The sequence below is a fragment of the Brachyhypopomus gauderio genome, unplaced genomic scaffold (assembly GCF_052324685.1).
Source record: "Brachyhypopomus gauderio isolate BG-103 unplaced genomic scaffold, BGAUD_0.2 sc45, whole genome shotgun sequence".
Lineage (NCBI taxonomy): Eukaryota > Metazoa > Chordata > Actinopteri > Gymnotiformes > Hypopomidae > Brachyhypopomus > Brachyhypopomus gauderio.
In genome coordinates, this window is record NW_027506871.1 from 2,955,001 (window position 1) to 2,980,794 (window position 25,794).

General features: G+C 49.0%; 1 protein-coding gene, 17 non-coding genes and 1 pseudogene across 18 annotated transcripts; 18 read left to right on the plus strand and 1 right to left on the minus strand.

Moving 5' to 3' along the window:
- Window positions 1-232: 232 nt before the first annotated feature.
- LOC143486957 (U6 spliceosomal RNA) lies at window positions 233-339 on the plus strand. Its single transcript, XR_013123825.1, has one exon. It is a non-coding gene; the product is annotated as a U6 spliceosomal RNA (small nuclear RNA).
- Window positions 340-1,255: 916 nt separating this feature from the next.
- LOC143486877 (U6 spliceosomal RNA) lies at window positions 1,256-1,362 on the plus strand. The gene has a single exon (XR_013123738.1). It is a non-coding gene; the product is annotated as a U6 spliceosomal RNA (small nuclear RNA).
- A 916-nt stretch (window positions 1,363-2,278) lies between these two features.
- Window positions 2,279-2,385, plus strand: LOC143486838 (U6 spliceosomal RNA). The gene has a single exon (XR_013123699.1). It is a non-coding gene; the product is annotated as a U6 spliceosomal RNA (small nuclear RNA).
- A 919-nt stretch (window positions 2,386-3,304) lies between these two features.
- LOC143486889 (U6 spliceosomal RNA) lies at window positions 3,305-3,411 on the plus strand. Its single transcript, XR_013123751.1, has one exon. It is a non-coding gene; the product is annotated as a U6 spliceosomal RNA (small nuclear RNA).
- Window positions 3,412-4,327: 916 nt separating this feature from the next.
- Window positions 4,328-4,434, plus strand: LOC143486901 (U6 spliceosomal RNA). The gene has a single exon (XR_013123764.1). It is a non-coding gene; the product is annotated as a U6 spliceosomal RNA (small nuclear RNA).
- A 916-nt stretch (window positions 4,435-5,350) lies between these two features.
- LOC143486839 (U6 spliceosomal RNA) lies at window positions 5,351-5,457 on the plus strand. Its single transcript, XR_013123700.1, has one exon. It is a non-coding gene; the product is annotated as a U6 spliceosomal RNA (small nuclear RNA).
- Window positions 5,458-6,376: 919 nt separating this feature from the next.
- Window positions 6,377-6,483, plus strand: LOC143486912 (U6 spliceosomal RNA). Its single transcript, XR_013123777.1, has one exon. It is a non-coding gene; the product is annotated as a U6 spliceosomal RNA (small nuclear RNA).
- A 916-nt stretch (window positions 6,484-7,399) lies between these two features.
- LOC143486840 (U6 spliceosomal RNA) lies at window positions 7,400-7,506 on the plus strand. The gene has a single exon (XR_013123701.1). It is a non-coding gene; the product is annotated as a U6 spliceosomal RNA (small nuclear RNA).
- A 925-nt stretch (window positions 7,507-8,431) lies between these two features.
- On the plus strand, window positions 8,432-8,538 carry LOC143486841 (U6 spliceosomal RNA). The gene has a single exon (XR_013123702.1). It is a non-coding gene; the product is annotated as a U6 spliceosomal RNA (small nuclear RNA).
- A 919-nt stretch (window positions 8,539-9,457) lies between these two features.
- On the plus strand, window positions 9,458-9,564 carry LOC143486843 (U6 spliceosomal RNA). The gene has a single exon (XR_013123704.1). It is a non-coding gene; the product is annotated as a U6 spliceosomal RNA (small nuclear RNA).
- Window positions 9,565-10,483: 919 nt separating this feature from the next.
- Window positions 10,484-10,590, plus strand: LOC143486844 (U6 spliceosomal RNA). Its single transcript, XR_013123705.1, has one exon. It is a non-coding gene; the product is annotated as a U6 spliceosomal RNA (small nuclear RNA).
- Window positions 10,591-11,515: 925 nt separating this feature from the next.
- Window positions 11,516-11,622, plus strand: LOC143486845 (U6 spliceosomal RNA). The gene has a single exon (XR_013123706.1). It is a non-coding gene; the product is annotated as a U6 spliceosomal RNA (small nuclear RNA).
- Window positions 11,623-12,532: 910 nt separating this feature from the next.
- Window positions 12,533-12,639, plus strand: LOC143486846 (U6 spliceosomal RNA). The gene has a single exon (XR_013123707.1). It is a non-coding gene; the product is annotated as a U6 spliceosomal RNA (small nuclear RNA).
- A 916-nt stretch (window positions 12,640-13,555) lies between these two features.
- LOC143486924 (U6 spliceosomal RNA) lies at window positions 13,556-13,662 on the plus strand. Its single transcript, XR_013123789.1, has one exon. It is a non-coding gene; the product is annotated as a U6 spliceosomal RNA (small nuclear RNA).
- Window positions 13,663-14,578: 916 nt separating this feature from the next.
- LOC143486847 (U6 spliceosomal RNA) lies at window positions 14,579-14,685 on the plus strand. Its single transcript, XR_013123708.1, has one exon. It is a non-coding gene; the product is annotated as a U6 spliceosomal RNA (small nuclear RNA).
- Window positions 14,686-15,601: 916 nt separating this feature from the next.
- On the plus strand, window positions 15,602-15,677 carry LOC143486964 (U6 spliceosomal RNA; annotated as a pseudogene).
- A 684-nt stretch (window positions 15,678-16,361) lies between these two features.
- On the minus strand, window positions 16,362-17,801 carry LOC143486704 (uncharacterized). Its single transcript, XM_076986065.1, has 4 exons — window positions 17,742-17,801; window positions 17,370-17,626; window positions 17,031-17,279; window positions 16,362-16,932 (listed from the first exon to the last, which is right to left on the minus strand). The coding sequence occupies exons 3-4, from the start codon at window positions 17,135-17,137 to the stop codon at window positions 16,362-16,364; spliced, it is 678 nt and encodes a 225-aa protein (XP_076842180.1). The 5' UTR covers window positions 17,138-17,279; window positions 17,370-17,626; window positions 17,742-17,801.
- Window positions 17,802-23,922: 6,121 nt separating this feature from the next.
- On the plus strand, window positions 23,923-24,029 carry LOC143486849 (U6 spliceosomal RNA). The gene has a single exon (XR_013123709.1). It is a non-coding gene; the product is annotated as a U6 spliceosomal RNA (small nuclear RNA).
- Window positions 24,030-24,939: 910 nt separating this feature from the next.
- Window positions 24,940-25,046, plus strand: LOC143486945 (U6 spliceosomal RNA). The gene has a single exon (XR_013123811.1). It is a non-coding gene; the product is annotated as a U6 spliceosomal RNA (small nuclear RNA).
- The last annotated feature ends 748 nt before the right edge of the window (window positions 25,047-25,794 follow it).

Below are 25,794 nucleotides of genomic sequence, written 5' to 3' on the forward strand. Positions count from 1 at the left end.
TAGCTTGTAGGGTTACATTTTGAGGTATAAACATCAAAAAGGCTTGGGCTTGGTCTTGGTCTTGGGCTTGGGCTTGGGGGGTGGAGTTATTTAGGTCCATGCCTAAGGGGCGTGTCCTTCTTGATCTCTGAGGGATCATAGTGATACCAGAGGAATTTCTCAGACCTGCCCTTTTGCAGAGCCCTTTTCCTGGCACAAGGAGTTATAAGCACGCCCCTGCATATCGTCTACTGTGTTTGCTACGGCAGCACATATACTAAAATTGGATCGATACAGAGAAGATTAGCATGGCCCCTGCGAAAGGATGACACGCAAATCCGTGAAGCGCTCCACATTTTGGATAAATGGCACGGCAATCCTGCGGCGTTGACCTTCTGCCGACCGAGATTCGAGCCGGTACTGTTTTTATTCTCAAATCTGCTGGCTTGTCTCGTGGTCAAGGTCGATTGGCAGAAACAGCATAGGGTAGAAGTACCACTTGCGACCGAGTGAATCAAGATAAGGCACTAGGGATATAGGTAAAGCAGTGTGATTGTCAGCAGGAATATACAATCCAATAGCACTACGCAAAGAGCCTATGTTTCAGCTGTGGTTTAAATATTGAAATCAGGAATATATCCGGACACCTCTCTCTGGAGCTAGGGATCGGTCCATGAACAATTGAACCATGCTTGCCAGAGCTGGCAAAACAACATGCAGCAGGGGTTGTAGAGGGTGGAACATGTAAGGACTTTTGTCCATTGCAGAGTTTTGTGTTGTAGACTGGAGTTTTCTTCAGTCCCGTCCCATACCTTTAATAGAATTCCCACCCCTTGACCTGGAGCCCCACCCACCATATTACCCATCCCACCCCACCCTGTCAGGTTTTGCCCCACCCTCCATTTTGCCCTACTTCCTTTTCTGTGTCGGTATGGGGCAGGCTTCCTAACTATCTGCTTGGTCAAGTCATACTTACTGGGCACTTTAGGTATCTGACAATGTGTGTGTGTGTTTTAACTTTGTAACTGACTCTCTCGGCTGTTTTAGCTTGTAGGGTTACATTTTGAGGTATAAACATCAAAAAGGCTTGGGCTTGGTCTTGGTCTTGGGCTTGGGCTTGGGGGGTGGAGTTATTTAGGTCCATGCCTAAGGAGCGTGTCCTTCTTGATCTCTGAGGGATCATAGTGATACCAGAGGAATTTCTCAGACCTGCCCTTTTGCAGAGCCCTTTTCCTGGCACAAGGAGTTATAAGCACGCCCCTGCATATCGTCTACTGTGCTTGCTACGGCAGCACATATACTAAAATTGGATCGATACAGAGAAGATTAGCATGGCCCCTGCGAAAGGATGACACGCAAATCCGTGAAGCGCTCCATATTTTGGATAAATGGCACGGCAATCCTGCAGCGTTGACCTTCTGCCGACCGAGATTCGAGCCGGTACTGTTTTTATTCTCAAATCTGCTGGCTTGTCTCGTGGTCAAGGTCGATTGGCAGAAACAGCATAGGGTAGAAATACCACTTGCGACCGAGTGAATCAAGATAAGGCACTAGGGATATAGGTAAAGCAGTGTGATTGTCAGCAGGAATATACTATCCAATAGCACTACGCAAAGAGCCTATGTTTCAGCTGTGGTTTAACTATTGAAATCAGGAAAATATCAGGACACCTCTCTCTGGAGCTAGGGATCGGTCCATGAACAATTGAACCATGCTTGCCAGAGCTGGCAAAACAACATGCAGCAGGGGCTGTAGAGGGTGGAACATGTAAGGACTTTTGTCCATTGCAGAGTTTTGTGTTGTAGACTGGAGTTTTCTTCAGTCCCGTCCCATACCTTTAATAGAATTCCCACCCCTTGACCTGGAGCCCCACCCACCATATTACCCATCCCACCCCACCCTGTCAGGTTTTGCCCCGCCCTCCATTTTGCCCTACTTCCTTTTCTGTGTTGGTATGGGGCAGGCTTCCTAACTATCTGCTTGGTCAAGTCATACTTACTGGGCACTTTAGGTATCTGACAATGTGCGTGTGTGTTTTAACTTTGTAACTGACTCTCTTGGCTGTTTTAGCTTGTAGGGTTACATTTTGAGGTATAAACATCAAAAAGGCTTGGGCTTGGTCTTGGTCTTGGGCTTGGGCTTGGGGGATGGAGTTATTTAGGTCCATGCCTAAGGGGCGTGTCCTTCTTGATCTCTGAGGGATCATAATGATACCAGAGGAATTTCTCAGACCTGCCCTTTTGCAGAGCCCTTTTCCTGGCACAAGGAGTTATAAGCACGCCCCTGCATATCGTCTACTGTGCTTGCTACGGCAGCACATATACTAAAATTGGATCGATACAGAGAAGATTAGCATGGCCCCTGCGAAAGGATGACACGCAAATCCGTGAAGCGCTCCACATTTTGAAGAACCTGGAGAAATGGCACGGCAATCCTGCGGCTTTGACCTTCTGCCGACCGAGATTCGAGCCGGTACTGTTTTTATTCTCAAATCTGCTGGCTTGTCTCGTGGTCAAGGTCGATTGGCAGAAACAGCATAGGGTAGAAATACCACTTGCGACCGAGTGAATCAAGATAAGGCACTAGGGATATAGGTAAAGCAGTGTGATTGTCAGCAGGAATATACTATCCAATAGCACTACGCAAAGAGCCTATGTTTCAGCTGTGGTTTAAATATTGAAATCAGGAATATATCAGGACACCTCTCTCTGGAGCTAGGGATCGGTCCATGAACAATTGAACCATGCTTGCCAGAGCTGGCAAAACAACATGCAGCAGGGGTTGTAGAGGGTGGAACATGTAAGGACTTTTGTCCATTGCAGAGTTTTGTGTTGTAGACTGGAGTTTTCTTCAGTCCCGTCCCATACCTTTAATAGAATTCCCACCCCTTGACCTGGAGCCCCACCCACCATATTACCCATCCCACCCCACCCTGTCTGGTTTTGCCCCGCCCTCCATTTTGCCCTACTTCCTTTTCTGTGTCGGTATGGGGCAGGCTTCCTAACTATCTGCTTGGTCAAGTCATACTTACTGGGCACTTTAGGTATCTGACAATGTGCGTGTGTGTTTTAACTTTGTAACTGACTCTCTTGGCTGTTTTAGCTTGTAGGGTTACATTTTGAGGTATAAACATCAAAAAGGCTTGGGCTTGGTCTTGGTCTTGGGCTTGGGGGGTGGAGTTATTTAGGTCCATGCCTAAGGGGCGTGTCCTTCTTGATCTCTGAGGGATCATAGTGATACCAGAGGAATTTCTCAGACCTGCCCTTTTGCAGAGCCCTTTTCCTGGCACAAGGAGTTATAAGCACGCCCCTGCATATCGTCTACTGTGCTTGCTACGGCAGCACATATACTAAAATTGGATCGATACAGAGAAGATTAGCATGGCCCCTGCGAAAGGATGACACGCAAATCCGTGAAGCGCTCCATATTTTGGATAAATGGCACGGCAATCCTGCAGCGTTGACCTTCTGCCGACCGAGATTCGAGCCGGTACTGTTTTTATTCTCAAATCTGCTGGCTTGTCTCGTGGTCAAGGTCGATTGGCAGAAACAGCATAGGGTAGAAATACCACTTGCGACCGAGTGAATCAAGATAAGGCACTAGGGATATAGGTAAAGCAGTGTGATTGTCAGCAGGAATATACTATCCAATAGCACTACGCAAAGAGCCTATGTTTCAGCTGTGGTTTAACTATTGAAATCAGGAAAATATCAGGACACCTCTCTCTGGAGCTAGGGATCGGTCCATGAACAATTGAACCATGCTTGCCAGAGCTGGCAAAACAACATGCAGCAGGGGCTGTAGAGGGTGGAACATGTAAGGACTTTTGTCCATTGCAGAGTTTTGTGTTGTAGACTGGAGTTTTCTTCAGTCCCGTCCCATACCTTTAATAGAATTCCCACCCCTTGACCTGGAGCCCCACCCACCATATTACCCATCCCACCCCACCCTGTCAGGTTTTGCCCCACCCTCCATTTTGCCCTACTTCCTTTTCTGTGTCGGTATGGGGCAGGCTTCCTAACTATCTGCTTGGTCAAGTCATACTTACTGGGCACTTTAGGTATCTGACAATGTGTGTGTGTGTTTTAACTTTGTAACTGACTCTCTCGGCTGTTTTAGCTTGTAGGGTTACATTTTGAGGTATAAACATCAAAAAGGCTTGGGCTTGGTCTTGGTCTTGGGCTTGGGCTTGGGGGGTGGAGTTATTTAGGTCCATGCCTAAGGAGCGTGTCCTTCTTGATCTCTGAGGGATCATAGTGATACCAGAGGAATTTCTCAGACCTGCCCTTTTGCAGAGCCCTTTTCCTGGCACAAGGAGTTATAAGCACGCCCCTGCATATCGTCTACTGTGCTTGCTACGGCAGCACATATACTAAAATTGGATCGATACAGAGAAGATTAGCATGGCCCCTGCGAAAGGATGACACGCAAATCCGTGAAGCGCTCCATATTTTGGATAAATGGCACGGCAATCCTGCAGCGTTGACCTTCTGCCGACCGAGATTCGAGCCGGTACTGTTTTTATTCTCAAATCTGCTGGCTTGTCTCGTGGTCAAGGTCGATTGGCAGAAACAGCATAGGGTAGAAATACCACTTGCGACCGAGTGAATCAAGATAAGGCACTAGGGATATAGGTAAAGCAGTGTGATTGTCAGCAGGAATATACTATCCAATAGCACTACGCAAAGAGCCTATGTTTCAGCTGTGGTTTAACTATTGAAATCAGGAAAATATCAGGACACCTCTCTCTGGAGCTAGGGATCGGTCCATGAACAATTGAACCATGCTTGCCAGAGCTGGCAAAACAACATGCAGCAGGGGCTGTAGAGGGTGGAACATGTAAGGACTTTTGTCCATTGCAGAGTTTTGTGTTGTAGACTGGAGTTTTCTTCAGTCCCGTCCCATACCTTTAATAGAATTCCCACCCCTTGACCTGGAGCCCCACCCACCATATTACCCATCCCACCCCACCCTGTCAGGTTTTGCCCCGCCCTCCATTTTGCCCTACTTCCTTTTCTGTGTTGGTATGGGGCAGGCTTCCTAACTATCTGCTTGGTCAAGTCATACTTACTGGGCACTTTAGGTATCTGACAATGTGCGTGTGTGTTTTAACTTTGTAACTGACTCTCTTGGCTGTTTTAGCTTGTAGGGTTACATTTTGAGGTATAAACATCAAAAAGGCTTGGGCTTGGTCTTGGTCTTGGGCTTGGGCTTGGGGGATGGAGTTATTTAGGTCCATGCCTAAGGGGCGTGTCCTTCTTGATCTCTGAGGGATCATAATGATACCAGAGGAATTTCTCAGACCTGCCCTTTTGCAGAGCCCTTTTCCTGGCACAAGGAGTTATAAGCACGCCCCTGCATATCGTCTACTGTGCTTGCTACGGCAGCACATATACTAAAATTGGATCGATACAGAGAAGATTAGCATGGCCCCTGCGAAAGGATGACACGCAAATCCGTGAAGCGCTCCACATTTTGAAGAACCTGGAGAAATGGCACGGCAATCCTGCGGCTTTGACCTTCTGCCGACCGAGATTCGAGCCGGTACTGTTTTTATTCTCAAATCTGCTGGCTTGTCTCGTGGTCAAGGTCGATTGGCAGAAACAGCATAGGGTAGAAATACCACTTGCGACCGAGTGAATCAAGATAAGGCACTAGGGATATAGGTAAAGCAGTGTGATTGTCAGCAGGAATATACTATCCAATAGCACTACGCAAAGAGCCTATGTTTCAGCTGTGGTTTAAATATTGAAATCAGGAATATATCAGGACACCTCTCTCTGGAGCTAGGGATCGGTCCATGAACAATTGAACCATGCTTGCCAGAGCTGGCAAAACAACATGCAGCAGGGGTTGTAGAGGGTGGAACATGTAAGGACTTTTGTCCATTGCAGAGTTTTGTGTTGTAGACTGGAGTTTTCTTCAGTCCCGTCCCATACCTTTAATAGAATTCCCACCCCTTGACCTGGAGCCCCACCCACCATATTACCCATCCCACCCCACCCTGTCTGGTTTTGCCCCGCCCTCCATTTTGCCCTACTTCCTTTTCTGTGTCGGTATGGGGCAGGCTTCCTAACTATCTGCTTGGTCAAGTCATACTTACTGGGCACTTTAGGTATCTGACAATGTGCGTGTGTGTTTTAACTTTGTAACTGACTCTCTTGGCTGTTTTAGCTTGTAGGGTTACATTTTGAGGTATAAACATCAAAAAGGCTTGGGCTTGGTCTTGGTCTTGGGCTTGGGGGGTGGAGTTATTTAGGTCCATGCCTAAGGGGCGTGTCCTTCTTGATCTCTGAGGGATCATAGTGATACCAGAGGAATTTCTCAGACCTGCCCTTTTGCAGAGCCCTTTTCCTGGCACAAGGAGTTATAAGCACGCCCCTGCATATCGTCTACTGTGCTTGCTACGGCAGCACATATACTAAAATTGGATCGATACAGAGAAGATTAGCATGGCCCCTGCGAAAGGATGACACGCAAATCCGTGAAGCGCTCCATATTTTGGATAAATGGCACGGCAATCCTGCAGCGTTGACCTTCTGCCGACCGAGATTCGAGCCGGTACTGTTTTTATTCTCAAATCTGCTGGCTTGTCTCGTGGTCAAGGTCGATTGGCAGAAACAGCATAGGGTAGAAATACCACTTGCGACCGAGTGAATCAAGATAAGGCACTAGGGATATAGGTAAAGCAGTGTGATTGTCAGCAGGAATATACTATCCAATAGCACTACGCAAAGAGCCTATGTTTCAGCTGTGGTTTAACTATTGAAATCAGGAAAATATCAGGACACCTCTCTCTGGAGCTAGGGATCGGTCCATGAACAATTGAACCATGCTTGCCAGAGCTGGCAAAACAACATGCAGCAGGGGCTGTAGAGGGTGGAACATGTAAGGACTTTTGTCCATTGCAGAGTTTTGTGTTGTAGACTGGAGTTTTCTTCAGTCCCGTCCCATACCTTTAATAGAATTCCCACCCCTTGACCTGGAGCCCCACCCACCATATTACCCATCCCACCCCACCCTGTCAGGTTTTGCCCCGCCCTCCATTTTGCCCTACTTCCTTTTCTGTGTTGGTATGGGGCAGGCTTCCTAACTATCTGCTTGGTCAAGTCATACTTACTGGGCACTTTAGGTATCTGACAATGTGCGTGTGTGTTTTAACTTTGTAACTGACTCTCTTGGCTGTTTTAGCTTGTAGGGTTACATTTTGAGGTATAAACATCAAAAAGGCTTGGGCTTGGTCTTGGTCTTGGGCTTGGGCTTGGGGGATGGAGTTATTTAGGTCCATGCCTAAGGGGCGTGTCCTTCTTGATCTCTGAGGGATCATAATGATACCAGAGGAATTTCTCAGACCTGCCCTTTTGCAGAGCCCTTTTCCTGGCACAAGGAGTTATAAGCACGCCCCTGCATATCGTCTACTGTGCTTGCTACGGCAGCACATATACTAAAATTGGATCGATACAGAGAAGATTAGCATGGCCCCTGCGAAAGGATGACACGCAAATCCGTGAAGCGCTCCACATTTTGAAGAACCTGGAGAAATGGCACGGCAATCCTGCGGCTTTGACCTTCTGCCGACCGAGATTCGAGCCGGTACTGTTTTTATTCTCAAATCTGCTGGCTTGTCTCGTGGTCAAGGTCGATTGGCAGAAACAGCATAGGGTAGAAATACCACTTGCGACCGAGTGAATCAAGATAAGGCACTAGGGATATAGGTAAAGCAGTGTGATTGTCAGCAGGAATATACTATCCAATAGCACTACGCAAAGAGCCTATGTTTCAGCTGTGGTTTAAATATTGAAATCAGGAATATATCAGGACACCTCTCTCTGGAGCTAGGGATCGGTCCATGAACAATTGAACCATGCTTGCCAGAGCTGGCAAAACAACATGCAGCAGGGGTTGTAGAGGGTGGAACATGTAAGGACTTTTGTCCATTGCAGAGTTTTGTGTTGTAGACTGGAGTTTTCTTCAGTCCCGTCCCATACCTTTAATAGAATTCCCACCCCTTGACCTGGAGCCCCACCCACCATATTACCCATCCCACCCCACCCTGTCTGGTTTTGCCCCGCCCTCCATTTTGCCCTACTTCCTTTTCTGTGTTGGTATGGGGCAGGCTTCCTAACTATCTGCTTGGTCAAGTCATACTTACTGGGCACTTTAGGTATCTGACAATGTGCGTGTGTGTTTTAACTTTGTAACTGACTCTCTTGGCTGTTTTAGCTTGTAGGGTTACATTTTGAGGTATAAACATCAAAAAGGCTTGGGCTTGGTCTTGGTCTTGGGCTTGGGCTTGGGGGATGGAGTTATTTAGGTCCATGCCTAAGGGGCGTGTCCTTCTTGATCTCTGAGGGATCATAATGATACCAGAGGAATTTCTCAGACCTGCCCTTTTGCAGAGCCCTTTTCCTGGCACAAGGAGTTATAAGCACGCCCCTGCATATTGTCTACTGTGCTTGCTACGGCAGCACATATACTAAAATTGGATCGATACAGAGAAGATTAGCATGGCCCCTGCGAAAGGATGACACGCAAATCCGTGAAGCGCTCCACATTTTGAAGAACCTGGAGAAATGGCACGGCAATCCTGCGGCTTTGACCTTCTGCCGACCGAGATTCGAGCCGGTACTGTTTTTATTCTCAAATCTGCTGGCTTGTCTCGTGGTCAAGGTCGATTGGCAGAAACAGCATAGGGTAGAAATACCACTTGCGACCGAGTGAATCAAGATAAGGCACTAGGGATATAGGTAAAGCAGTGTGATTGTCAGCAGGAATATACTATCCAATAGCACTACGCAAAGAGCCTATGTTTCAGCTGTGGTTTAAATATTGAAATCAGGAATATATCAGGACACCTCTCTCTGGAGCTAGGGATCGGTCCATGAACAATTGAACCATGCTTGCCAGAGCTGGCAAAACAACATGCAGCAGGGGTTGTAGAGGGTGGAACATGTAAGGACTTTTGTCCATTGCAGAGTTTTGTGTTGTAGACTGGAGTTTTCTTCAGTCCCGTCCCATACCTTTAATAGAATTCCCACCCCTTGACCTGGAGCCCCACCCACCATATTACCCATCCCACCCCACCCTGTCTGGTTTTGCCCCGCCCTCCATTTTGCCCTACTTCCTTTTCTGTGTCGGTATGGGGCAGGCTTCCTAACTATCTGCTTGGTCAAGTCATACTTACTGGGCACTTTAGGTATCTGACAATGTGCGTGTGTGTTTTAACTTTGTAACTGACTCTCTTGGCTGTTTTAGCTTGTAGGGTTACATTTTGAGGTATAAACATCAAAAAGGCTTGGGCTTGGTCTTGGTCTTGGGCTTGGGGGGTGGAGTTATTTAGGTCCATGCCTAAGGGGCGTGTCCTTCTTGATCTCTGAGGGATCATAGTGATACCAGAGGAATTTCTCAGACCTGCCCTTTTGCAGAGCCCTTTTCCTGGCACAAGGAGTTATAAGCACGCCCCTGCATATCGTCTACTGTGCTTGCTACGGCAGCACATATACTAAAATTGGATCGATACAGAGAAGATTAGCATGGCCCCTGCGAAAGGATGACACGCAAATCCGTGAAGCGCTCCACATTTTGAAGAACCTGGAGAAATGGCACAGCAATCCTGCGGCGTTGACCTTCTGCCGACCGAGATTCGAGCCGGTACTGTTTTTATTCTCAAATCTGCTGGCTTGTCTCGTGGTCAAGGTCGATTGGCAGAAACAGCATAGGGTAGAAATACCACTTGCGACCGAGTGAATCAAGATAAGGCACTAGGGATATAGGTAAAGCAGTGTGATTGTCAGCAGGAATATACTATCCAATAGCACTACGCAAAGAGCCTATGTTTCAGCTGTGGTTTAACTATTGAAATCAGGAATATATCAGGACACCTCTCTCTGGAGCTAGGGATCGGTCCATGAACAATTGAACCATGCTTGCCAGAGCTGGCAAAACAACATGCAGCAGGGGCTGTAGAGGGTGGAACATGTAAGGACTTTTGTCCATTGCAGAGTTTTGTGTTGTAGACTGGAGTTTTCTTCAGTCCCGTCCCATACCTTTAATAGAATTCCCACCCCTTGACCTGGAGCCCCACCCACCATATTACCCATCCCACCCCACCCTGTCAGGTTTTGCCCCGCCCTCCATTTTGCCCTACTTCCTTTTCTGTGTCGGTATGGGGCAGGCTTCCTAACTATCTGCTTGGTCAAGTCATACTTACTGGGCACTTTAGGTATCTGACAATGTGCGTGTGTGTTTTAACTTTGTAACTGACTCTCTTGGCTGTTTTAGCTTGTAGGGTTACATTTTGAGGTATAAACATCAAAAAGGCTTGGGCTTGGTCTTGGGCTTGGGCTTGGGGGGTGGAGTTATTTAGGTCCATGCCTAAGGGGCGTGTCCTTCTTGATCTCTGAGGGATCATAGTGATACCAGAGGAATTTCTCAGACCTGCCCTTTTGCAGAGCCCTTTTCCTGGCACAAGGAGTTATAAGCACGCCCCTGCATATCGTCTACTGTGCTTGCTACGGCAGCACATATACTAAAATTGGATCGATACAGAGAAGATTAGCATGGCCCCTGCGAAAGGATGACACGCAAATCCGTGAAGCGCTCCACATTTTGAAGAACCTGGAGAAATGGCACAGCAATCCTGCGGCGTTGACCTTCTGCCGACCGAGATTCGAGCCGGTACTGTTTTTATTCTCAAATCTGCTGGCTTGTCTCGTGGTCAAGGTCGATTGGCAGAAACAGCATAGGGTAGAAATACCACTTGCGACCGAGTGAATCAAGATAAGGCACTAGGGATATAGGTAAAGCAGTGTGATTGTCAGCAGGAATATACTATCCAATAGCACTACGCAAAGAGCCTATGTTTCAGCTGTGGTTTAAATATTGAAATCAGGAATATATCAGGACACCTCTCTCTGGAGCTAGGGATCGGTCCATGAACAATTGAACCATGCTTGCCAGAGCTGGCAAAACAACATGCAGCAGGGGTTGTAGAGGGTGGAACATGTAAGGACTTTTGTCCATTGCAGAGTTTTGTGTTGTAGACTGGAGTTTTCTTCAGTCCCGTCCCATACCTTTAATAGAATTCCCACCCCTTGACCTGGAGCCCCACCCACCATATTACCCATCCCACCCCACCCTGTCAGGTTTTGCCCCGCCCTCCATTTTGCCCTACTTCCTTTTCTGTGTCGGTATGGGGCAGGCTTCCTAACTATCTGCTTGGTCAAGTCATACTTACTGGGCACTTTAGGTATCTGACAATGTGCGTGTGTGTTTTAACTTTGTAACTGACTCTCTTGGCTGTTTTAGCTTGTAGGGTTACATTTTGAGGTATAAACATCAAAAAGGCTTGGGCTTGGTCTTGGTCTTGGGCTTGGGCTTGGGGGGTGGAGTTATTTAGGTCCATGCCTAAGGGGCGTGTCCTTCTTGATCTCTGAGGGATCATAGTGATACCAGAGGAATTTCTCAGACCTGCCCTTTTGCAGAGCCCTTTTCCTGGCACAAGGAGTTATAAGCACGCCCCTGCATATCGTCTACTGTGCTTGCTACGGCAGCACATATACTAAAATTGGATCGATACAGAGAAGATTAGCATGGCCCCTGCGAAAGGATGACACGCAAATCCGTGAAGCGCTCCACATTTTGGATAAATGGCACGGCAATCCTGCGGCGTTGACCTTCTGCCGACCGAGATTCGAGCCGGTACTGTTTTTATTCTCAAATCTGCTAGCTTGTCTCGTGGTCAAGGTCGATTGGCAGAAACAGCATAGGGTAGAAATACCACTTGCGACCGAGTGAATCAAGATAAGGCACTAGGGATATAGGTAAAGCAGTGTGATTGTCAGCAGGAATATACAATCCAATAGCACTACGCAAAGAGCCTATGTTTCAGCTGTGGTTTAAATATTGAAATCAGGAATATATCCGGACACCTCTCTCTGGAGCTAGGGATCGGTCCATGAACAATTGAACCATGCTTGCCAGAGCTGGCAAAACAACATGCAGCAGGGGTTGTAGAGGGTGGAACATGTAAGGACTTTTGTCCATTGCAGAGTTTTGTGTTGTAGACTGGAGTTTTCTTCAGTCCCGTCCCATACCTTTAATAGAATTCCCACCCCTTGACCTGGAGCCCCACCCACCATATTACCCATCCCACCCCACCCTGTCAGGTTTTGCCCCGCCCTCCATTTTGCCCTACTTCCTTTTCTGTGTCGGTATGGGGCAGGCTTCCTAACTATCTGCTTGGTCAAGTCATACTTACTGGGCACTTTAGGTATCTGACAATGTGCGTGTGTGTTTTAACTTTGTAACTGACTCTCTTGGCTGTTTTAGCTTGTAGGGTTACATTTTGAGGTATAAACATCAAAAAGGCTTGGGCTTGGTCTTGGTCTTGGGCTTGGGGGGTGGAGTTATTTAGGTCCATGCCTAAGGGGCGTGTCCTTCTTGATCTCTGAGGGATCATAGTGATACCAGAGGAATTTCTCAGACCTGCCCTTTTGCAGAGCCCTTTTCCTGGCACAAGGAGTTATAAGCACGCCCCTGCATATCGTCTACTGTGCTTGCTACGGCAGCACATATACTAAAATTGGATCGATACAGAGAAGATTAGCATGGCCCCTGCGAAAGGATGACACGCAAATCCGTGAAGCGCTCCACATTTTGGATAAATGGCACGGCAATCCTGCGGCGTTGACCTTCTGCCGACCGAGATTCGAGCCGGTACTGTTTTTATTCTCAAATCTGCTGGCTTGTCTCGTGGTCAAGGTCGATTGGCAGAAACAGCATAGGGTAGAAATACCACTTGCGACCGAGTGAATCAAGATAAGGCACTAGGGATATAGGTAAAGCAGTGTGATTGTCAGCAGGAATATACAATCCAATAGCACTACGCAAAGAGCCTATGTTTCAGCTGTGGTTTAAATATTGAAATCAGGAATATATCCGGACACCTCTCTCTGGAGCTAGGGATCGGTCCATGAACAATTGAACCATGCTTGCCAGAGCTGGCAAAACAACATGCAGCAGGGGTTGTAGAGGGTGGAACATGTAAGGACTTTTGTCCATTGCAGAGTTTTGTGTTGTAGACTGGAGTTTTCTTCAGTCCCGTCCCATACCTTTAATAGAATTCCCACCCCTTGACCTGGAGCCCCACCCACCAAATTACCCATCCCACCCCACCCTGTCAGGTTTTGCCCCGCCCTCCATTTTGCCCTACTTCCTTTTCTGTGTCGGTATGGGGCAGGCTTCCTAACTATCTGCTTGGTCAAGTCATACTTACTGGGCACTTTAGGTATCTGACAATGTGCGTGTGTGTTTTAACTTTGTAACTGACTCTCTCGGCTGTTTTAGCTTGTAGGGTTACATTTTGAGGTATAAACATCAAAAAGGCTTGGGCTTGGTCTTGGTCTTGGGCTTGGGCTTGGGGGGTGGAGTTATTTAGGTCCATGCCTAAGGAGCGTGTCCTTCTTGATCTCTGAGGGATCATAGTGATACCAGAGGAATTTCTCAGACCTGCCCTTTTGCAGAGCCCTTTTCCTGGCACAAGGAGTTATAAGCACGCCCCTGCATATCGTCTACTGTGCTTGCTACGGCAGCACATATACTAAAATTGGATCGATACAGAGAAGATTAGCATGGCCCCTGCGAAAGGATGACACGCAAATCCGTGAAGCGCTCCATATTTTGGATAAATGGCACGGCAATCCTGCAGCGTTGACCTTCTGCCGACCGAGATTCGAGCCGGTACTGTTTTTATTCTCAAATCTGCTGGCTTGTCTCGTGGTCAAGGTCGATTGGCAGAAACAGCATAGGGTAGAAATACCACTTGCGACCGAGTGAATCAAGATAAGGCACTAGGGATATAGGTAAAGCAGTGTGATTGTCAGCAGGAATATACTATCCAATAGCACTACGCAAAGAGCCTATGTTTCAGCTGTGGTTTAACTATTGAAATCAGGAAAATATCAGGACACCTCTCTCTGGAGCTAGGGATCGGTCCATGAACAATTGAACCATGCTTGCCAGAGCTGGCAAAACAACATGCAGCAGGGGCTGTAGAGGGTGGAACATGTAAGGACTTTTGTCCATTGCAGAGTTTTGTGTTGTAGACTGGAGTTTTCTTCAGTCCCGTCCCATACCTTTAATAGAATTCCCACCCCTTGACCTGGAGCCCCACCCACCATATTACCCATCCCACCCCACCCTGTCAGGTTTTGCCCCGCCCTCCATTTTGCCCTACTTCCTTTTCTGTGTTGGTATGGGGCAGGCTTCCTAACTATCTGCTTGGTCAAGTCATACTTACTGGGCACTTTAGGTATCTGACAATGTGCGTGTGTGTTTTAACTTTGTAACTGACTCTCTTGGCTGTTTTAGCTTGTAGGGTTACATTTTGAGGTATAAACATCAAAAAGGCTTGGGCTTGGTCTTGGTCTTGGGCTTGGGCTTGGGGGATGGAGTTATTTAGGTCCATGCCTAAGGGGCGTGTCCTTCTTGATCTCTGAGGGATCATAGTGATACCAGAGGAATTTCTCAGACCTGCCCTTTTGCAGAGCCCTTTTCCTGGCACAAGGAGTTATAAGCACGCCCCTGCATATCGTCTACTGTGCTTGCTACGGCAGCACATATACTAAAATTGGATCGATACAGAGAAGATTAGCATGGCCCCTGCGAAAGGATGACACGCAAATCCGTGAAGCGCTCCACATTTTGGATAAATGGCACGGCAATCCTGCGGCGTTGACCTTCTGCCGACCGAGATTCGAGCCGGTACTGTTTTTATTCTCAAATCTGCTAGCTTGTCTCGTGGTCAAGGTCGATTGGCAGAAACAGCATAGGGTAGAAATACCACTTGCGACCGAGTGAATCAAGATAAGGCACTAGGGATATAGGTAAAGCAGTGTGATTGTCAGCAGGAATATACAATCCAATAGCACTACGCAAAGAGCCTATGTTTCAGCTGTGGTTTAAATATTGAAATCAGGAATATATCCGGACACCTCTCTCTGGAGCTAGGGATCGGTCCATGAACAATTGAACCATGCTTGCCAGAGCTGGCAAAACAACATGCAGCAGGGGTTGTAGAGGGTGGAACATGTAAGGACTTTTGTCCATTGCAGAGTTTTGTGTTGTAGACTGGAGTTTTCTTCAGTCCCGTCCCATACCTTTAATAGAATTCCCACCCCTTGACCTGGAGCCCCACCCACCATATTACCCATCCCACCCCACCCTGTCAGGTTTTGCCCCGCCCTCCATTTTGCCCTACTTCCTTTTCTGTGTCGGTATGGGGCAGGCTTCCTAACTATCTGCTTGGTCAAGTCATACTTACTGGGCACTTTAGGTATCTGACAATGTGCGTGTGTGTTTTAACTTTGTAACTGACTCTCTCGGCTGTTTTAGCTTGTAGGGTTACATTTTGAGGTATAAACATCAAAAAGGCTTGGGCTTGGTCTTGGTCTTGGGCTTGGGCTTGGGGGGTGGAGTTATTTAGGTCCATGCCTAAGGAGCGTGTCCTTCTTGATCTCTGAGGGATCATAGTGATACCAGAGGAATTTCTCAGACCTGCCCTTTTGCAGAGCCCTTTTCCTGGCACAAGGAGTTATAAGCACGCCCCTGCATATCGTCTACTGTGCTTGCTACGGCAGCACATATACTAAAATTGGATCGATACAGAGAAGATTAGCATGGCCCCTGCGAAAAGGATGGGAGCCAATCTTCTCTGTGGCCAGTTTGGGCCCTTGGGGGCCCTTCCAGGTGCCAGGGGTGCTCTAGAAACCAAATTTGGGGTGCCCGATCTCATTCGAGACATCCCCAGGGTTCCTGGGTGCCCGCTTCACCCTAAACCCAGAATCTACCCAAATCTTGTACCATGTGACCTCTTTGGCAAGGAGGCGGGACAATGGTGACAGAGGGTGGGACATGTCTTGCATGTTAAGTAGCCATGTGCTTTACAAATTGCATGTCAAGTAGCCATGTGCTATGCACAACAAATGTTGTAATGAATGATTGAATTATATTTTTTGAATGATTGAATTATATTTTTAAATCATATTATATAAATATATATTTATTATATATTTCTGTTTTTAATCATCTTGATATTGTTGTAATTCTATTGAATATTTAATTATGCCACAATTTTTATAAAATCCAAATAAAACTGTTTATAAATTGTGGAAACAGCAAATTGTGTGAACAGTGTTTTCTTTAATCAACAATAAAAATCTGAATAAATAAACTTTTAAATAAATCAGTGCCAATCAGTATAATATAATTATAATAAATGCTTATAATATAATACATATATACATACATACATACATACATACATGCATACATACAGAAACATATTTACATAAACTATTTACAACATCAGGTAGGTGTTTGGATCACTGACCCTGTCCAGCACCTCCTCTCTTCATCTCCTCCACCCACTGCTCCACTGTCTTCCCCGCTGCTGTCGCGCAGAAGTGCACCCCACGAAAGCGGCTGTGGCCAAACTCTTTAGTCTTTGGCTGGCCACATTGTTTACATAAATAATGTTCATGTTTGAGCCGCTTCGTGGGGACGGGCTGTCCATCAGCAGCAGGGGGTGCAGTGCTGGAGGCAGCAGCAGCAGCAGCAGCCTCTGCCTTCTTCTTCCACCGCCACGCTGTGGTCCGGGGCACTTTGGGCCCAGGCTGTGTGGCGGGGGCAGTTGGAGTGGCGGGGGTGGCAGAAGCTGGAGCAGCTGTGGTGTCACCGGAGGCGAGAGGATGGTGGCCTCGGACGCGCTGGGAAGCCTGTCCGGAAGCGTCCGCCTGGATGTTAAAGTCATACGCAGGGTGGGCGTACGTGGGACGCTCCGGGAGCTTGCTCAGCGCGGGAGGGAGGGGTTCCGAGGCCACCGTGGGAGTGCTGGACTGGCCAACGCTCAGGTGCAGAACGTCCTGTTCCTGCTTCTTCTTCCTGGCGTTGTACCTGTAACAGAAATGCAACACAGCCTATCAGTAATCAGCCTGTATAGCTCACAGTGTCAACGAGATCAATTTCAGACAAAGAAGACTGGATAAACTCACCACTGGGTCAGTGTCCTCTGATTGAGCTCAAAGAGCTGTATGCGTGTCCGAGCCATGAGGCCAGGGCTGCCCAGGACTACGTCCCTGATGACGCCGTAGTCCCTCATGATGGCAGCCCACCTGTTCACCCTGACGCCGGCGATGGTCTGCCCGCCAGGGTGAAGGCGACAAAGCGCCAGGCAAATGGCCTCGACAAGGCGGCTGACGCTGGGCCACTGAGCAGGCCCACTGCCTTGTCCGAGGAAGCAGCTACAGACAGACACAGACAGAAATCAGTGACACGGCTACAAGCCAACCTAGAAAATCCTGAAGCTACTGGATTACTGAAGGTTCTCCTACCGCTTCAGACTCTCTGTCCCAGCAACAACAGAGGTCTTGGAATGGCTGCTTTTGAAGCGTCCCTTCACCAGTCGGTCTCTGTGACGCGGCGGGTAGACAACACCGCCTTTGTCGCTCTCTGGCAGTTTGTCCCAGAGAGCCACGATGCCGTCTACCCTCTGCTGTGTCACAAAAGCCTGGTGACGCAGCTCCACCAGACTGTCGGCCAGGTTGACCACGTGATGATAGCCTGGAACACCGTCGGGTCCCAGACTCTCCTGGAAATTAAAGAAAGAGAAATCATTATACAGATATCAGACACTGTGGCGAAAGGGTCAGGACATAACAGCTGAATCCTGCTACGATTTAACACAATGAATAAACTACACTTACATCAGTACAGGCATGGGTCTGGGTAGCAACCTGGCCAGGGACGCTCTCCTCGGTTGGCTCGGACGTGGAGTCTTCGGCAGGGTCAGACTGGGCCTGCGACGATGCAGCCGGAGAACGAGGCCTCACTGCTGCACGATGGAGAGGCAGCAGTGGCTCGAGGCTGTGCTCAGAGCATGTGGGGTCCGCGTATTCGTCGAACCCCACATCCTCGAAGCCTTCGTCCTCCGGCTCTGGAAGGTCCTCGTCGCAAAGCCCATCCGGAGCGTCTGGATCCCTGCCGAGGTCCTCATGCAGCACTACGCCGGTCTGAGAGTACAGGTACTCCACCCCAATGAGTTCACCTACGTGAGGAATACAGACAAGAAAGTTTAAGTGTGTGTGTGGGTGCGAGAGAGAGAGAGAGAGAGAGAGAGAGAGAGAGAGAGAGAGAGAGAGACACACACACACAACATTACCTGTATACTCTCCAGGCCTTGTGTAATCCTCAGCCAGCTGGTGCCCAAGGAGTTGCTGGCTGAGCTGGTTGGCGTAGTGCTGCAGCTGGCCACTGTAGCAGACCCGAGCAGGATCGCTCCCCTCCACTGCTGCTGCCGCGCGGTCCTCATTCCACCTCACCAACCCTTCCAGCAGGTACGCCTGGAAGTGCAGGGCACTTGCACTCGTACCTGTAACAGTCAAGCACAAGAGGCACTTAGCAAACAGTCCTGACGCGTACGTCTGCATGTACATCAGAGAGAAGGAGAGAGTGTGAGACACTCACCAGGCACGAAGCGGTTCAGGTGGAGGTGGAACGACTCCAGGGACGTGGACCCGCGCGCACAGCGATATACGGGCAGGATGACCCCTCCCCTGGTCACCTGCCCGACCCTCCTGTAGAGCTGAATGCCAGGAGGGTCCTGAATGCAGTGGAGGTGGCGCCTCTGGGTCTGCCAGATGTCCTCCATCTTCTCCCGGTCCAGAAGCCTGATGCCCATGGTGTCTGTTCTGTCCATGAAGTCCTCCAGCAGCTCCTGGATGAGCTCCTCGGACGCCTGGGCCCCGCGTGTGCGGCGGCGGCAGTGCCGAGCCAGCTCCTTAGCTGTAGGTCTGCTGGAAGACGTAGCATCAGTCAGGTGGCCTCTGGACCGCGGTGCCTCCCCGAGCTCCGACTGCTTGGCCTCTTCTAGTCGGGCCACATCCTCCGCATCCCACTCGAAGACGCAGAAGGAGAGGCGGCCCATGAAGAGGCCGTACAGCTGGTGGCTGTCCGTGGTGACACCCGCCGCGAAACGGCGCATGAAGTGCCACACGTCCAGCCTGACAACCAGCTGGTCCCACGCGTGGAACATGGCAGCTGCCTTGCCCTTGCCCGCGGTGGAACAGCAGTCCCGGTCTACGTAGAGGAGCTGGGGAGGATCCTCTCCGGCTCGCTGGTACCGCTCCATCAGCTTCACGCACATGGGCAGCAGGCCCTGGCCCTCTCCCGCCGTGAGGACGCTGATGAGGACCTGCCCAAACTCGTTGCCGACGTTTGTTGCCCATGCCGCCGTGCCGGAAGCAGCACCAGCAAGTTTCTTGGTCACCTGAACAGACAAGACACAGCGCATGACAAAAAAGCCCACCATAGAGATTACTGTGTGTGTGTGTGTGTGTGCTCCTATACAATCTTACCTTCTTAGTGGAGTCCATCTTTAAAATGGCTCCATAGATGGAGGTGACCCTGGCCTTCGTCTCCTCAAGCCGTGACAGTACATCCTGGGCATATACTGTCAGCAGCCATTTTGGAGTGGGCACTGGCACCATCGGGGGCAGCTGGTGGGTGATGGTGCTGGGGTCAGTGCCCGGGACTAGAAACTTTTTGAGCACGGAGAGGTACTCGGAGGACTGGGTCAGCCATTGCTGTCTGTGCCTGACACACAGATGCTTGTACAGCGAGGTCACACTGTTCCCGAGAGTGCGGCCTCGCATCAAGCTCACAACCTCCTTGTCGCAGGACAGCCTACAGCACAGAAAACCACAGGTTACATAGCAATCAAACACAACTTCTCACAAGCTTACAAATGCGCACGCACGCTCACTCATCGAGTGCACGCACGCTCACCTGTAAGTCAGGATCGCTGGGAACATCTCCCGATGGACGGGGTCCAGCTGATCCAGGATGTCCTGCGACCATCCCGCCACCTTCTTCTTACAGCGGCGGCACTCCAGGTACTCTGTGGCCATGAAGTACCAGCCGCTGAAGTTCAAGACCCTCCGGACGGTCTTGTACATCCCGCAGGCCGTCAGCTTATGGCCCAGCCGACGGCACTCGGGATGCACGCACAGCAGCTTGAATGCCCACATGCGGTAGGGCATCCACAGGAACAGCCTGCTGTGGAAGAAGGTGTCTGGGGATGACGGAGGTTGCGTGTAAACCAGCCGGGGTCCGGGAGGCGACCACCACAGGCGCAGGTTCTTGGTCAGCGCCAGCCTCCCAGACTGGTCTCTGGTGAAGAGAGCCCGGCTGACCCACTGATGCTGCTCTTTGGGCAGCGTCTGCTTCCAGCCCTCGGGCAGAAGCACCTTAGACAGACAGACAGATGTAATGAATACGGGCTTCGCATTTTCACTGAATCTACAACAAAAACCCCAGAGCTGGGGCTGGGCTGCTCACCTCAGCAGTGGGCACTGGCTGCGTTTGCGAAGGCTGCTGTTCCGGTTCAGCCGTCGGTAGGGAGCGCTGAGGTGGGTCAGGGACCACGACAGAGGAAGAGGAAGCTGGAAGGACACGCGTTAATGAGCTTATGAAGGGGAGAAACATCATAACAGCATCGGTGTATGTAAGTGACAGCAGTCTCAAGAAACGTGTCATTACGTGCAGATACTATGTTAATGAAATAAGCAGATGAAACAAAGACGACTTGCCTCCCCCTCTCGACCCCATGTTACCCTCAAAAGTAATTAATGAGCTAAAGATTATGAAGATTGATGAAGTGCAGCATGAATTAATGAGCGTGCAGCGTGAGACTATTCTAGCACCACCACCCTTCATTACCTACCTTACCACTTCCATTTCCTTTCCAATACAGCTGCATTACAACAAAACAAGTTAAGTTAAGGCCAAACAACAAGACATTCAATCCAATACTAGTGTACTTCACTCAGTCCAACCTGCAGGACAACTCACCTTCAACGTCCAGTTCCACTGATGCAGCCAGCAGCTCGGCGTCTGTTGGATCCTGTGAGCTGCGGCTGGCTGTGGAAGTCCGGCGCTTGGACAAGCCTGTATGGACACAAGAGACACGTTATCAGACAGGAGTTGTGCTTGGAGGCACACACACACACACACACACACACACACACACACACGTCTCTACACATGCGAACTGTACAACCTGGGAGACGGGGCACTGCAGCTGGAGCAGGCACAGAGCAGGACGAGGACGCAGCGAGTGCTGGCCGGCTGCTCTTCTCCGCGTCTCTGCGCTGTACATACTTTTGCAGCGCCTCCATCTTGGTCCCAGGTCTGACCTTCTGCTGCCGGATCCACTGGACGTAGCTGTATTAAACAAAAAACCAATCGTGAGAGTGCAGCACGTTCCACCTTTAACATCCACTGCATGTCGTACATGAAGGTAGCACCTACCTCCTCTTCTCTCTGTCCTGGGCCTGGTACAGGTCCCTGTACGAGACGCTCTGGTGCACCCCAAACCCAACAAGACACTGGCCCTCCTGCCCAGAGGAAGAGGGCTCGTCCCTGGCACGGCGCTCCCTGACTGCTCTAGTCACGTCAGGAAACAGGTTGACGTACCGCACCAGGGCGTCTTTGTTGGCCATGGAGGGGGACACCAAAGCGTCTCCACCCTCGCGCTCCCGTTGATGGGCTGCCGACACCATCACGGCGTAGCCCACGTCATGGGTCAGCAGCCATCTGAATGTCTGACCCCGGTACTGGCCAAACTGGATGGTGCTTTCACTCAGCACCAGCCGGGCGTTCCCGGGGTCGCCTCCTCCAGCCTTCACCCGATCCTTGGCCTCATCCCTCACCCTGTCAGCGCTCCAAGGACGGGAAGAGGTCGGCCGCTGCTTGTAGGCGCTGACCAGCGCCGCGGCATCGGGTGAAGGTTGGAGGGTGAGATCACCACAGGCCTCACGCCTGAATGTAGGTGTGTAGTCCATTCTGTACAACAGGAGAGAGCAAAATGAGCATGCACACGACTACACACACACACACACATACATAAATACATGCATACATACATGCATCCATACATACATACATGCATCCATACATGCATGCATGCATGCATGCATGCATGCATGCATGCATACATACATACATATATACATGCATGCACGCGCACACACACACACACACACACACACACACACACACACAGACATGCGCACACAAGTGTGATCTCTAGTAAAAAAAAAAAGCTGTCTAACGAAAGAAAAAGAAACACATGATTATAAACCGTGTTTCAGTTACTGAACGCTTATAACGACGTCGTACGCTGTGCATCGCGTTACTACAGTTGCAACAGACACCTGTTTAAGACCGAGACTGTGTAGCAGTAGCCACCCGATCGTACACTTTGTATTTTGCACACAAATTACAGAGATCACGTAGCTGGATGCATTTAATCACTCATTTTAATGAATTTATTTTGCACAGAAAAGACCGAGACTGTGTAGCAGTTGTACATTCAACCATCGATGTTTAACGGCAGATAAATAGTCAGCCTTCGTATTTTGCACAGAAGTTACAGAGATCGCGTAACTGGATGCATTTAATCACTCATTTTAATGAATTTTAAACGTGTCAGCTCACTATCCAGCTGGTCCGACAGCCGCATTTTGAACAGAAACGACGGATCGAGACGCAACCGAGCGGCGGTTTTAGCTAAATGACACGGTCGATCTTCGCACTTTAAATCTCCACTACAGGCTATCGAGACAGAGGGAGGAAAGAAATAAACTGCACATAAGACTTACCAGAAAGTAAGAAGTAAAAATGCAAAAATCGAAAGGATGTTGATCTATCGAAGAAAACCTTTAGCGCTAACTGACAGCGAGAAAGGGGGTGCGAACGTGATCAGCAACGAGGTAGCAACGGAGAGCCAATGAGAATTCGAGAAGCACATTGGAACAGGCCAATGGCGCTCTGCACGTTTTCTGTTATATATTGGAACAGGCCAATGAGAGGACGCAAGCACATTGGAACAAATTGGAACAAATTGGAACAGAAGATCGGTCTGCCAGAGGCGAAAGGATGACACGCAAATCCGTGAAGCGCTCCACATTTTGAAGAACCTGGAGAAATGGCACGGCAATCCTGCGGCTTTGACCTTCTGCCGACCGAGATTCGAGCCGGTACTGTTTTTATTCTCAAATCTGCTGGCTTGTCTCGTGGTCAAGGTCGATTGGCAGAAACAGCATAGGGTAGAAATACCACTTGCGACCGAGTGAATCAAGATAAGGCACTAGGGATATAGGTAAAGCAGTGTGATTGTCAGCAGGAATATACTATCCAATAGCACTACGCAAAGAGCCTATGTTTCAGCTGTGGTTTAAATATTGAAATCAGGAATATATCAGGACACCTCTCTCTGGAGCTAGGGATCGGTCCATGAACAATTGAACCATGCTTGCCAGAGCTGGCAAAACAACATGCAGCAGGGGTTGTAGAGGGTGGAACATGTAAGGACTTTTGTCCATTGCAGAGTTTTGTGTTGTAGACTGGAGTTTTCTTCAGTCCCGTCCCATACCTTTAATAGAATTCCCACCCCTTGACCTGGAGCCCCACCCACCATATTACCCATCCCACCCCACCCTGTCAGGTTTTGCCCCGCCCTCCATTTTGCCCTACTTCCTTTTCTGTGTCGGTATGGGGCAGGCTTCCTAACTATCTGCTTGGTCAAGTCATACTTACTGGGCACTTTAGGTATCTGACAATGTGCGTGTGTGTTTTAACTTTGTAACTGACTCTCTTGGCTGTTTTAGCTTGTAGGGTTACATTTTGAGGTATAAACATCAAAAAGGCTTGGGCTTGGTCTTGGGCTTGGGGGGTGGAGTTATTTAGGTCCATGCCTAAGGGGCGTGTCCTTCTTGATCTCTGAGGGATCATAGTGATACCAGAGGAATTTCTCAGACCTGCCCTTTTGCAGAGCCCTTTTCCTGGCACAAGGAGTTATAAGCACGCCCCTGCATATCGTCTACTGTGCTTGCTACGGCAGCACATATACTAAAATTGGATCGATACAGAGAAGATTAGCATGGCCCCTGCGAAAGGATGACACGCAAATCCGTGAAGCGCTCCACATTTTGGATAAATGGCACGGCAATCCTGCAGCGTTGACCTTCTGCCGACCGAGATTCGAGCCGGTACTGTTTTTATTCTCAAATCTGCTGGCTTGTCTCGTGGTCAAGGTCGATTGGCAGAAACAGCATAGGGTAGAAATACCACTTGCGACCGAGTGAATCAAGATAAGGCACTAGGGATATAGGTAAAGCAGTGTGATTGTCAGCAGGAATATACTATCCAATAGCACTACGCAAAGAGCCTATGTTTCAGCTGTGGTTTAAATATTGAAATCAGGAATATATCAGGACACCTCTCTCTGGAGCTAGGGATCGGTCCATGAACAATTGAACCATGCTTGCCAGAGCTGGCAAAACAACATGCAGCAGGGGTTGTAGAGGGTGGAACATGTAAGGACTTTTGTCCATTGCAGAGTTTTGTGTTGTAGACTGGAGTTTTCTTCAGTCCCGTCCCATACCTTTAATAGAATTCCCACCCCTTGACCTGGAGCCCCACCCACCATATTACCCATCCCACCCCACCCTGTCAGGTTTTGCCCCGCCCTCCATTTTGCCCTACTTCCTTTTCTGTGTCGGTATGGGGCAGGCTTCCTAACTATCTGCTTGGTCAAGTCATACTTACTGGGCACTTTAGGTATCTGACAATGTGCGTGTGTGTTTTAACTTTGTAACTGACTCTCTTGGCTGTTTTAGCTTGTAGGGTTACATTTTGAGGTATAAACATCAAAAAGGCTTGGGCTTGGTCTTGGTCTTGGGCTTGGGGGGTGGAGTTATTTAGGTCCATGCCTAAGGGGCGTGTCCTTCTTGATCTCTGAGGGATCATAGTGATACCAGAGGAATTTCTCAGACCTGCCCTTTTGCAGAGCCCTTTTCCTGGCACAAGGAGTTATAAGCACGCCCCTGCATATCGTCTACTGTGCTTGCTACGGCAGCACATATACTAAAATTGGATCGATACAGAGAAGATTAGCATGGCCCCTGCGAAAGGATGACACGCAAATCCATGAAGCGCTCCACATTTTGAAGAACCTGGAGAAATGGCACAGCAATCCTGCGGCGTTGACCTTCTGCCGACCGAGATTCGAGCCGGTACTGTTTTTATTCTCAAATCTGCTGGCTTGTCTCGTGGTCAAGGTCGATTGGCAGAAACAGCATAGGGTAGAAATACCACTTGCGACCGAGTGAATCAAGATAAGGCACTAGGGATATAGGTAAAGCAGTGTGATTGTCAGCAGGAATATACTATCCAATAGCACTACGCAAAGAGCCTATGTTTCAGCTGTGGTTTAAATATTGAAATCAGGAATATATCAGGACACCTCTCTCTGGAGCTAGGGATCGGTCCATGAACAATTGAACCATGCTTGCCAGAGCTGGCAAAACAACATGCAGCAGGGGTTGTAGAGGGTGGAACATGTAAGGACTTTTGTCCATTGCAGAGTTTTGTGTTGTAGACTGGAGTTTTCTTCAGTCCCGTCCCATACCTTTAATAGAATTCCCACCCCTTGACCTGGAGCCCCACCCACCATATTACCCATCCCACCCCACCCTGTCAGGTTTTGCCCCGCCCTCCATTTTGCCCTACTTCCTTTTCTGTGTCGGTATGGGGCAGGCTTCCTAACTATCTGCTTGGTCAAGTCATACTTACTGGGCACTTTAGGTATCTGACAATGTGCGTGTGTGTTTTAACTTTGTAACTGACTCTCTTGGCTGTTTTAGCTTGTAGGGTTACATTTTGAGGTATAAACATCAAAAAGGCTTGGGCTTGGTC